The sequence below is a fragment of the Dunckerocampus dactyliophorus genome, chromosome 1 (genome assembly GCF_027744805.1).
Source record: "Dunckerocampus dactyliophorus isolate RoL2022-P2 chromosome 1, RoL_Ddac_1.1, whole genome shotgun sequence".
NCBI lineage: Eukaryota > Metazoa > Chordata > Actinopteri > Syngnathiformes > Syngnathidae > Dunckerocampus > Dunckerocampus dactyliophorus.
Window position 1 is genome coordinate 25,856,944 of NC_072819.1, and position 13,039 is coordinate 25,869,982.

The window sequence follows — 13,039 nt, forward strand, 5'->3', positions numbered from 1 at the left end:
GATTATAAAATTATTAAGTCATTATTTCCTCTGATTTATTCAATACCAATTTTAATGGCATTCGAAAAACAGCAATAATTAGTAAACATTTTTGTGGTGTGGTGAGAAACTACATCACAAATGTATCAACATTTGTACAAGAAAAACACTGAATCTAATTTTAGACACGATTGAGCAGTTACAAACGGCAATAGATAATAATGTTTACACCAACAGAAACGAGAATATCAAAACACAGTAATTATTATGTACATTGTAAAGTGTAATACTGATCATACGCACATTTAACTCGTGGTGAGTTAAAATGTATGCGTCCATATATGACTACAACAACAATAAAAAATAGATACAATTCTGCTTCTGCATTGGAACAATATTGGAACTGACATTATCATTAGAAGTGCACCATAATAATAATAATTATCAACAAAAAATTTAATATACACAAACAAGTGCCATTAAGATACTTAGTAGCCTCTCATCATCAAGAATCAACATAGGAAGACCTCGCCCTGCAAGGCTGAAAATGCTACTGTTTTGACTCAATTCATGGTGAACAGTGATGCTATTTACAATGAACTACTAGTAACTCTGATTACATAACTGCTATTCAGATGTAATACTGTTGTCATTCATGTTCTCGACCGGTATGAAATGTTTTGGTCACATTTAACATTATTTCACAGATGGAACAATATATGGATGCAAGTTCTGCTATTGCATGACGATCCTTACAAATACACACCAAGAACAATGCCAATGACATATTTAACACATCACCATAGCCATTAGATATATTCATCGAAGTTATGTTGTGGGTTGATTTAGCACACTCCAATTAATTACAACTCTAGTTTAAACATTACCCCCCCCCCCTTTTTTTTTTTTTAGCAACACCAAAGATACAGTATATACATTTTGAAAGGCCAGGGAACCTGGAATGATAATAAATATTCAGCTGAGAACAAATTGTTTGTATCCAAGCACAAAAGATGTGCCATCTCTACAAAGAATTGTCCAGACAGAGGGTACTGTAGCATTGCCTTGACAATGTAATGGTATCTGAAAATGTCCTTTTGAGTCTTGATTGGGTAAGAAGAGGCATTGACCTTATTGGATTGTCCCACATTCAATCTATGCTAAATTCCTGACTAAAGGATGACAACAACACTATAATCAGGGATTTAAAGCTCCAGTAGATCTATTACCTAGTCTTTAAAAATGTTTGTTGAGAAAACAATTGAGGTATTTTTATTAGTTCTCAGTGAACATCTCTTTCCATGAATTCCTCCTTAATTGAGTGCTTGCTGCGTGACACCTTGCAGTCAGGCATGTCAAAACCAAAGTCAGCCCACTCATCAGTCGCTGCCGCCATCCCCGTCGTCCCTACGACACCCGACCTGTTGGGTATGGTAATAGTGTGGCGGACGCGAAAGTGCACAGCCTCCATCACGCGCTGACGTTGCAGTTCCCCACCGGCGGCCCCGATGGTGGCCACGGCGGAGGCGGCCATGTTGTTGCTGGAGCGTAGAAGCTGCTGGCTGTGATAGTCGTGGTGGTGAGAGGAGGCCGGCGGCTGGACGGAAGCGCCTTGTTTCATGTCCTGGAGACCTCGCCAGATGGCTAAGCGGGTCTGCTCTGGTATCTTAAGTGCACCTAATTCCTGAAGAAAAAGCAGTTAGACAGTGGAAATGTGTTAAAATGTGATATTTACAATTTGAGGATGACTTATACTATGACTATGCATTAGGAGCAAGGAGTGCGGTGCCCAACCAAATACAGCAGATGGCACTTATAGTGCTGTTTATTGAGTAATTTCCCTAATATGTGATCATGCCAGTTCTTCTTTTCCATTCTGTTATGTGGGCCGAACAGTAGAGCGGGCATGATGTACATCAATTTTTTTTGGTGGATTTGGGAGCACAAATCATTGTGGCCCATTAATTTTGTTAGTAACAAGTGGCAGTGACCAGGAAAAATGATCAGACCAAGACATAATTTATTAATCCCACAAGAGAATAATTGGACCTCATTTAGAAGAGCAGAATTATTACCTCCACAGAGAGTGTCTGTAGATGGTAGATAGTTTGAAGACCTTGCGAGGTGAAGTACTCAATGAAGTTTTGGCAGCCCAGACTGGTTAGAAAACTGTATGGGGACAAAAGCAGCACTGCTTAATTTGTTCAATACCAAGCGAGACACAACAAGTCTCAACTGATCATCTTGACAGAAATCATACACGCGCTCATATATTAATGATTCATTAGGCCATTCTTGCTTTGGTGAAAATCCTTTATTATAAATACATAAAATATAAACGTATTGGCAACATACAGTGGTGGAAAAACTGGTATTAAAAGTCCACGGTATTAACATTAGTGCATTGATACATGATCTCAGAAAAATGAACACAAGTGTCAAATAAAATAGAACATAAACAATGACAACTTCTTTTAAAGAAAATGCTCTGCATTTTGAGTAGGTTTATGGTAGTATACAAGATCACAGTGCTGCTTTTTGAATAGCATGCATTTCCAGTTCATAAGAAAGTCTCTTGGAGCAAAGTAGTGGAAATCACAAACTCATGCAGCTTGGCTGCACAAGTAAACCAAGTCAGTAACTCATCTGATTGGAACTATTTCATGTCGGAATGACAGTTTCTTTGCAAATGTGTTTTTTGGTGGCTGTCATCAAAGGCAGCCATATGTGATGCATATAAACATACACTTGTATATGCTGCATAGGGCAGCACCACTGTCCACCCATAAAACTGTCTCAGCTTTACTGACGTAACATACAGTACTTTAATCACACAACCCCTCTTTTCCAGTTCAGTTGTTACATGCAAAGCATGGCATCCCCATTGCCAATTCACCAGTAGTTTATATAATTGACACCAGCCGTGATTGCTGTGACCTGCTACAATGCATTTGCAGCACTCAACCATTGTCCAAATCTCAATTTGCCGATTTCACACATGTGGCTGAGCAAAGTAGCTGTTTTCATTACATCAGTATAACTCATTTAATCTGACTGTCTTATACAGAGCAATTAAGAAGTGTCATTGGAGGGTGAGGTACCTGACAAGGTTGGGGTCAGGGTTATACGGAGGGGGTGGACTGCAGTGTGAAGCAGACAATAATGTCTGACTGCTGTGGCCACCATTAATGTCACCGTTAGACTGCACGTGGTGGCTGTTGACCATGTTGTGGCCTAGAAGAAAGGAAGTTTTTTTAAATAAACTTATGAACTATAAAGAATCATTTTACACTATATGGGCACACTGCACTACAGCATTTGGGTTTCTGCCTGTTTACCATGTGCCTTCACTGCATTATACAATGCCTTATTGCAACTTTCCTGATTTTGTGGATTATTTTAAGTATTTCTACATATTTCTTATGTCCAAAGTGGCGGTTAGCATGAAGAACAGGTGGGAGGAGCAATGGCGTTAATTATTTCACTTCTCTACTTTCCACTTAGTAGATTTAGCAATATGTTTGTCCATTGACTGTATCATAAAGGCATGGCACGCAACAATATCTTAATTTTAATATTAAATATTAATATTTTAATATTATCTTAATCTGTATACAAAAATCATACTGATAGATACTCACCCATATGGGCTATGGGGGTGGAGGCTGTGGAGTGTTGTTGGTGCTGCTGCCCTGCCAGGTGGTTGACTGTGGGTGATTTACTGAGGCCTCCAAGGGAATGGAGCTTGTTCATATTTGAAAGGGGAGCATAAGAGGAGGGAGTTGCTATGTGGCTCCTAGAGAAACAAGTTGAAGATTGGATTATTAGACGAATGTCAAAAATCACATAGATTTTTTCAAGCCATATCATTCAAGCATGCACGCTATTGTCAGTGCATCACAGTGACTTACGGTCTGTGTAGCAGCTGCTGTTGCGTTTGTTGCCTGTAGGTGTCCACAAGTGGCTGTGGGACCAGCTCCACCAGCTCCAGACTGTCCTTAATCCTCATCAGCAGTTCAAAATTTTCTCGACCACGTACCTGCACACAAAGTGTTATATAACATATTTGTTAGGAAAGCCGTTTCATATTTGTTATCGGCTCTAAAAGCAATAGCGTTTGACAGCTTTGTCTCCAAATAGTTACCCAAACAGCAATGGTCAATCAATGTAAATAATAAAAGCCTCTTACAGGAATATAGTAAATCTCCTCATCTCCATGCCGCCGCTTCCTTATGTTAACATTTGGGCTGGGAATATTCGCTGGGCTCTGTTTGAAATCTGTGAATGACAGATGCACATGTAGTAATAGTTTCAACATATTCTACAGTGTCAAACACTTAAAGTGACAACAAACAGTGATATATTAATATATAAACCTGCTGTAGTTGTAAAAGCACAGTACTTACTGCGCTTGTTGACAGTGCCATTCTTTGCCACACTCTCATTCAGAGCTTGCTGTTCCCTGAAGTGGTCCTCATCCGCTTTACGATCTCGGCCAGGACACGCACATATCCTCCCTTCAAATGACCTTCGACCCAGCACTTGTCCACTGAAGGGGTGTTACAACAGTAGTAGTTAAAATAACAAAAGCTTAGTTGATTAGCAGACACATACTGTATTTAATACCAACAATTAAAATTGATGTAGTGTCTAAGATTGCCATAACATGATAGTATATCGAGATAGTCAATGCAGCTGATATTGTATGTCTATTCAACACAGTCAATTACATTTAAATAGCATGTTCCGCTCACTGTGTAAAAAAAATATGTGTGGGAAATAAAATTAAATACCATTAAATATAATTACATGAAAAATAAAATAAAACAAGTAATTTTTATCTGAAGATATATTGAAATGTTGACATATGTGCAATGATGACTCACTCTCTTGTTTCCAATGTAATGATGATGAGGATGGGTCTCCTGTTCATTCCGCCCACACAGCTGCTATTGCACATGAAGTTGTACAAGATGGTGGTAAACTCTGTCCCCACCTGCATCGTACAATAACAAACAACCTTGTGTTGGAATGTTGGCGGTCTACCATCAAAGGGCAAGGTTGTAGTTCACGTTTTTCTTTAAAATTAGGTTGCTTTTGGTTAAATAACCATTTGAAACACACACATTCAGTATTTCTGTGGACCTAAGACAGGCTTCTCAAAAAATGGGACTCAAGTTGACTTACATTTGATTAATATTGAGTTTTGCATTGATGTAATGATGTCCCTAATGGTCAAACCTTCTCTGGATAATAGATAAAATCTTCCAAATATGAAACGGTTCTTGAGACATCATGTGTGTGTGAATAAGAAGCACCCACCTGTGGAGTCTCATAGGGGACAAAGACGCTCTGGCGGCCTGTTACGGAATCATCCACATACTGGCAGAGGTTATTCCCCTCCACTCGGATAAGATGACTGGCTGGGGCTACTTGGCCTATAAGTAAAGACCCAGTAAAATCAAAGTTGTAGATGTAGTTGGTTGAACCATCCCTAGTTTTTGTATCTGAATGAAAACAATGGAAAGAGCTAGGATAATGTGTGGGGTTCCACACGGTTCAATTCTTGGACCCCTCCTTTTTTAATTTACATGAATGATCTTCCGCTAGAAATTCCACATTGATCTGGTCTGTAAAAAAACCATGAAGTCAATTGGCATCTTGAGTAGAGTCCGATCATTGATAAATCATTCCTGTTTTTTGATCTTTTGTTATTGCTTCATTTATCTGTATGATTTTAACTGTTTATAAATTGTGTTGTTTCCTTTTTTTACAATGTTTTTGATGTACAAATAAATAAATAAATAAAAAACAATGGAAAGGCAGCACATATCATAGTCATAGTACAACTAATCATTTGAACTTTAAAAGGGGTTAGGTGACACTACCGTCATTAAAATCCCGTCCTAGCTCATGGTTGGGGCAACGCTTCACCACTTCTGTGACATGCTCCGCCTTCTTGAAGACAGGCATCGCTCTTAAGATGCTGCCATGGGGAGGGGAGGAGGACAGCTTGATCTGGATGGGGCATGTCTTGGCAATCTGACAGTAGAGCTTTTTCAGCAGAGGAGAGTACTGGGGGAGAAAAGAATATGCACAAGGGGAGAAAATAATGAAAAAAAAGTTGTGTGTGCTGCATGCATGTGCACAGAAATGACTATAAAGAAAGTTGACGCCGTTGTAAATAAACACGAACTACATATGCATTGAACTTAATAATAAATGTTCTCCAAAGTATGATCCAAGTGATAAGAAAACTTTCATATATGTACTGCATATCAGTGTGCGTGCTTCATACAAATACATGTAGCTTACAGCCAATTTTCTCCCAAATTATACAAAATAAGTTTTACCATTCTGAAGTAATTTTTTTGTTCTTGACAACAGATCATATTGCTTGTTGTGACACTAAAACATTAGAAATGCACGCACTACAGTCTCTCTCTCTCACACACACAGGCATACACAATTGCAATGAAAATGCCTATGCACTCCGTAACAGCAGCCCCCCAACACACACACTCAGCTTATCCTGACAAGTTTCAACGGCCCCAACATACCATGAATTATCGTTATTATTTTTTAAGTATACTACATAAAAATTTATATAATATTTGGATTTCCCCCAATGGTCACAACATCTTGTACCTGTACTTCATGTGAGTGGTTCCATCACAGCATACAGCGGTGTGAAAAAGCATTTGCCCTCTTACTGCTTACTTATTTTTTTGCATGTTTGTCACACTTAAATGTTTCAGATCATCAAACTAATTTAAATATTAGTCAATGACAGCACAACTGAACACAAAATGCAGTTTTTAAATTAAATTAAATTACTTTTATTATTAGGGGAGAAAAATATCCAAACCTACATGGCTGTGTGTGAAAAAGTGATTGCCCCCTAAACCTAATAACTGGTTGGGTCACCCTTTGCAGCAACAACTGCAATCAAGCGTTTGCGATAAATTGCAATGAGTCTCTTACAGCGCTGTGGAGGAATTTTGGCCCACTCATCTTTGCAGAATTGTGGCAACTCGGCCACATTGGACGGTTTTCGAGCATTAATATGCCACAGCATCTCAGTAGGATTCAGGTCAGGACTTTGACGAGGCCACTCCAAAGTCCTCTTTTGTTTTTCTTCAGCCATTCAGAGGTGGACTTGCTGGTGTGTTTTGGATCATTGTCCTACTGCAAAAACCAAGTTGGTTTCAGCTTGAGGTCACAAACAGATGGCTGGACATTCTCCTTCAGGATTTTTTGGTAAACAGCAGAATTCATTGTTCCATTTATTACAGCAAGTCTTCCAGGTCTTGAAGCAGCAAAACAGTGCCAGACCATCACCCTACCACCACCATATTTTACTGTTGGTATGATGTTCTTTTTCTGAAATGTGCCGTTGCTTTTATGCCAGTTGCAATGGCACACAGACCTTACAAAAAGTTCAACTTTTGTCTCGTCAGACATTAGAGCATTATCGCAAAGATCTTGGGGATCATCAAGATTTTTTCTGGCAAAATTGAGACGAGCCCTAATGTTTTTTTTGTTCAGCAGTGGTTTTTGTCTTCGAACTCTGACTTGCAGGTAGTTTTTGCCCAGTGTCTTTCTTATGGTTCAGTCATGAACACTGGCCTTAACTGAGGCAAGTGAGGCCTGCAGTTCTTTGGATGTTCTTGTGGGGTCTTTTGTGACCTCTTAGATGAGTCGTCACTGCGCTGTTGACGGTAATTTTGGTTGGCCGGCCATTCCTGGGAAGGTTCACAACTGTTCCATGTTTTCGCCATTTGTGGATAATGGCTCTCAATCTGATTCACTGGAGTCCCAAAGCTTTAGAAATGGCTTTATAATCTTTCCCATACTGATAGGTCTCAATTCAGGACCATGTAGGTTTTTTTTTTTTCTCCCTTAATGATAAAAAGTTTTTATTTAAAAACTGCATTTTGTGTACAGTTGTGTTGTCATTGACTAATATGTAAATTTGTTTGATGATCTGAAACATTCAAGTGTGACGTGCAAAAAAAATACAACATCAGGAATGGGGCAAACACTTTTTCATACCACTGTATATCTCTGATTGGTCGTGGTTTAATTTAATAAAGGTACTATTCCATCTCTGGACTTTAGAGGTACAAGTTATATTTTCAGGTTTTTGGTGGCTAATTTGCTTTTAAAGAGTTGACAATGGTAAAGGTTGCTTTAAGGGTTGCTATTGCGGCTTGTTACTAAGCAACTCATTCGTACACAGTGTGCTCTGAGTGACCCAGCATCATGTCCCCCGCAAGGAAAAAAAATCTGGCTGCCAGAGGAGACAGAAGAGCCAGGAGAGGGAAAGAAAACTAAAATAAGGCCGCTAAATGCTTACAAAGTTTTATTGCAAAGAAAGGTTAGTTGTAGAATTTGTAGTTAGTAGCATTTTAGTAGAATTTGGCACTACGCCCCTGCATGAAAAAGTTCCAATATATATTTGTCTTCCAGCAATCAGATACCATTGGAAGTGTCTCGACTTGTCCACCACGCAGACAGAGGTACACATGCAGCAACAACACATGAATTGGCCTGCATCATTGCTTAAAGTGAAGATCAGCATTAATAAAATAACACTTCCTGTTGAGACAGGAGATGCTGAGTGATGGATCAACTTGACTTCAGCTCAGGTGGCAAAAGACAAAGATGATGTGACTGATTGAATAAGGAGGGTGAGAAGGAAATTTACCAATCACCAAGGGCCACTTTCTTCGTTTTGCATGTAAATAAATCCATAAAAGAACAGTAATAGTAGTAGTATTAAGCAATTTTCAATTGAGATTTCAGTGTTCTATAAAATGTTATTGCATCCTCTTTTTGGAAGCAGACCATCTTTCTGTCACTACATTGTGGTCCACTGGAGGCAGGTCTAAACAGGTCCCTGGAAACAGAGTGATAATTGCTTGATCGCCATCCATGTATGCAAGAAACAGCTTGCCCGGCGAGAAGTCACCTAATTCCCCAAATTTTTAATACAGCCATGCTGGTAATGAACTGGGGAATAATGTGGTGGCCCTCATAGGGACATTTTCAACTAAATAGTTGTTCAGTACTATATACTGTATTATACTACCCTGAGATAAAGATTAAGTAAGTAAATCATATTTGATGAGGCGTTATTCAAAATTCAATCAAAATGGTATTTATAGGAAGACCACTACCCAATAGATTTGTGGCTGGATGTATGGAACGAAGAAAGGAAGGATAAGATAGATAGACAGATAGAAAAACAAATAAATAAATCCAAAGATTGATATATGTGAGCCCTGAGACATTGTCAACAGAGCATCAGTAGAGATGTTCAGGCTTCAGAGGATGCTCGTTGAAAAAGAAAAGAAAGATGCATTGCACGGGGCATGTTGGGACCTGTGTCCTATCTGAGAGAAGCTAATAGCTGGGAAGAGCAGTTCTGACAGGCCACCTTGCAATGCATGCAGGAGCTTGCACCGTCTACACATCACAACCCCCCACAACCAACCCAAACACACATGAGACATGCACACGCACACATACACACACACACACACACACACACGGACACACTCCATACTGTACTAAAAGACACACAAATTTAAAAATCAGCGCTTATGGTGGGAATCGTAGTGACACTTTGCTGCTTGTGAGCCTTGGAATCAGCTTCACGGGTCAAGAAGGTGGCAGAGTCTCTGACCCGTTATTAGTAATACGCTGCAGGATGAGGAGTCGGAAATTAGCAGAATGTTTTTTTCTCTTCCTACGGCATCCTCTAATGGACGCAAACCAAGCCTTGCATCACTCATTGAGCTGACAACTTGAGAAGGGTGGATTTCATGGGTGATGCGCAGTTATTTTGAGTAAACAAAACCTCCATCCAGCTTCGCATACATGAATGTGAGGAGCACACATAACGGCATACTTGAAAAGAACCTAAAATATTTTGTGTACTAGACAATAATGCTTATAAGGCCGTTCTTCACAGGACTTGAAAACACAAGTTAACTTTTGTGATTCTTTATTACTAGCTAACTTTTATGACTAATTCAATTACATTCATGATGATGTCACATGATGATCACATTTTTAAAAATTGGAGCATTATCTGACATCTTTAGTGTCTCACTTTTCAAGATTGCATTACAGTCATGTCTTATCAACATGCTTTTCTTGTGAAAACAGTTGCGTGCATTGTGTGTTCTGCATATATTAACAGCAATAAAAGTTTAATTCTGCATGCATATATAAGACCACATGTTGTCATATGAACTGTATGTTGAGTTGCCACTGCATCAATCTTATAATAAAGTAAAAAACAAAGCATTCAAGGCAATTTAATTAAGGCTGCAAGTTGTCTGCAGTCTTTCTATTTTTCAAATCAGCCTTGGCACAGAGGCATATGAATAGTGACAGGTTTCTTTTTCTACTGCCTCATCATCATTATCTTCACCTGTAAAAGACAACTCTCACTCCTTTATAACAAAAGCTTGAATGACCTAAAAACCTCAGACAAATGGATTTCACACTGGAAAATTCAAGCTGAAATACAGTATACAGAAATACACAGTAGTCTGCTTTTTTCAATGGATTGTTTTTTCTTCATCACAATTACTGGGAAATCCACACTTATAACGTCATAGATGGCATGAAGACCAGTTAAACTGAAAGGCAGAAAACAAAGCATCTCATTAAACAGGCTGTAACAAGTTTTAGACAGAGAAATTCATAACTGTGCAGTATATTCTCAGCAAATTTTTTTTCCCCCCATCTTTTGTCCTCATCTTTGTTTTAGCCCTTTAAACTGTGATTGTGAAAATGGTCTTCATCTGAACACAAGGGGGAGAGGTTACACTTAAACTTAAGGCGCCAGAGTTGACAGGTTTAAGTGTGTCAGAGCCGGAGGAAGAACAAGACAGCGGAATAAAAGCCATAGGTCAAAGGTCACACCACTGAGGGATCTTCTTACATCACTGAGAGCTATGTGAAAAAGCCCACCATGCATGGTTACCTCCAGCAAACACGGATGAGCCCCTCAAACAGGTACACACGCATTCACCCACACATGTTGAGTGATGGAAGTGTAGTTTCTCTTTTGCAGGAGGTCAAATGTGTGATCGTCGGAGGTGACATCTTTTCACAAAAGTTCATGGGAGCTGGGAGCACAGGCCGTGTGTTTGTGTGTGTGTTTGGGGGCTAGGGTGTACATCTATTTACAGGATCACAACATGAGGCCCCACTTCCTGTTTTGGTACAAAAAGCAATCACCACGATGTAAAGCCATTTGATGACTTGTTTGTGCAATAAGGTAAAGTTTGAGGTAATGTTACAAAAGCATGTGTATTTTTTTTCTAAATTTTTTTTACTCTTTTAGACTGCATTGTTCCTCCTAAGTTTGATGGATAACAACTACTAGGACTGGCAGTGGTAATTTGTTATAGTTATCATGGCATAATACTACCACAAAGTCAGCACTCACATTCATTTTTTTAAAGTCAAATACATATCTGGAGTAAGTATCATTGTCATTACTAAACTGCTACTTTCCAGAAATTTTAAACCAAATGCATTATTGTATTCATGTAGTTTAATGATATGATAAATAAGTTAACTAAGTAAATCCGGCAATAAAGTAAAAATAATTGACTCGTACTATAAAAATGCCGGAGTGCAAACATTCAACCATGTGCTTCATGCAATAAAAAAATGTGAAATGTGAGTCAAAGTTGCATTCCCTACATTAGATTTGACTTGCAATAAAGCAGAATAGATGAATCACTGAATGATTCGTTACTTTCTCTTGCACAGCTCGGACAAGCCTGCACATGTGCTACCGTGAGTGCATGCAAGGGGTGTCCTAGCAAGCGTCCATGTGTATGTGGGTGCATGGTGGCTAATCATGGAGAGGGGAAAAAAGATGATGACTGCATACCAAGGCTTATTGAGTGTACTCACTGTCCATGTGGCTGACTTGGCGGTGCTAGACTGCTGGAAGGACACCTGGAAGACATGCGGTCCGGGATAGTCGGTGTTGGAGGGGATGGCCGGAGCAGGAGACAGGCCCTCGAAGGTGGAGTTGGGCTGGGAGTAAGGTGAAGGGGTGGGCACGGCTGAAGAGGCGTTCTCGGAGCTGTAGGGGCTGGCGGGCCTGGCCCTGCTCCCCAGGCTCTCCATGCTGCTGCTGAGCAAGTTGTACTGGGACTGGGTGAGAGAAGAGCAGAGGAGAGGATGAGGGCAGTGAAGAGGGAGGAGAGAGATGAAAGCAGGTAGAGATGCTGGAGACAGAGCAGCTTGGGAGGTCGGGTTACACTGTGCAATGTGAAGGTCATTGTCCAGGTGTAAGTGTATACTTTTCTAAAAATTACATACTTGGCGATATACAGTAACCATAAAGCATGGAAAAATAAATTTTGTATGTCAGTGAGTGTTGGTTGCAGCATCATCTACACAGCAGCCACCTTGGGTCCATCTGGTTACAGGGTAATCTGCGCTGTGTAATTGCCCGCCATCCTCCTACTGTTCTCTCTGCTGTGAGGAGAGGGAAGATTTGTTGCTCTGAGGCGCGTGGGTGATGACACACTTGTCAAAGTTAACACACACACCATCAGGCCCCTTTTCAAGATGAGCACAGGATCATAGAAATGTTTTAATTTAGTTAATTATCCATATTCATTGAGTTCATCAAAATCAATTACTTTCTGTCAAAAAAAAATCAAAGTGCATCAACAAGAAAAAAACAAACAGCATCAAATATATGAAAATAGTATCAATCTTTGCATTGTGCAAGTGTGAACCTTACAAGAACACTGATATGGGAATAACTGTTAAAAACACATGCTCACATGCAAACCGCTCTAAAATCACACAAAAAACTTTTAAACACAGAGTATTTACCTTCTTTTTCACGTAGTACATCCTCTACGAGTTAAAATTCTAGTCTCATGTGTTAACACTTCAGTCATAGATATCCAAATAAAGCAGAGTTCAAGTGAGGTGTGCATCAGTGGACACGACACACCACTCACCCTCTGTCTCTCACACACATTTACACATATATAGAGGCAGGACA

The 13,039-nt window shown here is 39.6% G+C and overlaps 1 protein-coding gene across 1 annotated transcript; it reads right to left on the minus strand.

Annotated features, from left to right (window-relative positions):
- Nucleotides 1–108: 108 nt before the first annotated feature.
- tp73 (tumor protein p73) lies at nucleotides 109–13,039 on the minus strand. Its single transcript, XM_054775607.1, has 12 exons — nucleotides 12,865–13,039; nucleotides 11,926–12,171; nucleotides 5,868–6,054; nucleotides 5,302–5,417; nucleotides 4,866–4,975; nucleotides 4,386–4,528; nucleotides 4,169–4,257; nucleotides 3,891–4,018; nucleotides 3,621–3,775; nucleotides 3,081–3,213; nucleotides 2,055–2,148; nucleotides 109–1,663 (listed from the first exon to the last, which is right to left on the minus strand). Exons 1-12 carry the CDS (start codon nucleotides 12,883–12,885, stop codon nucleotides 1,262–1,264), a joined length of 1,824 nt encoding a protein of 607 aa, XP_054631582.1. The 5' UTR covers nucleotides 12,886–13,039; the 3' UTR covers nucleotides 109–1,261.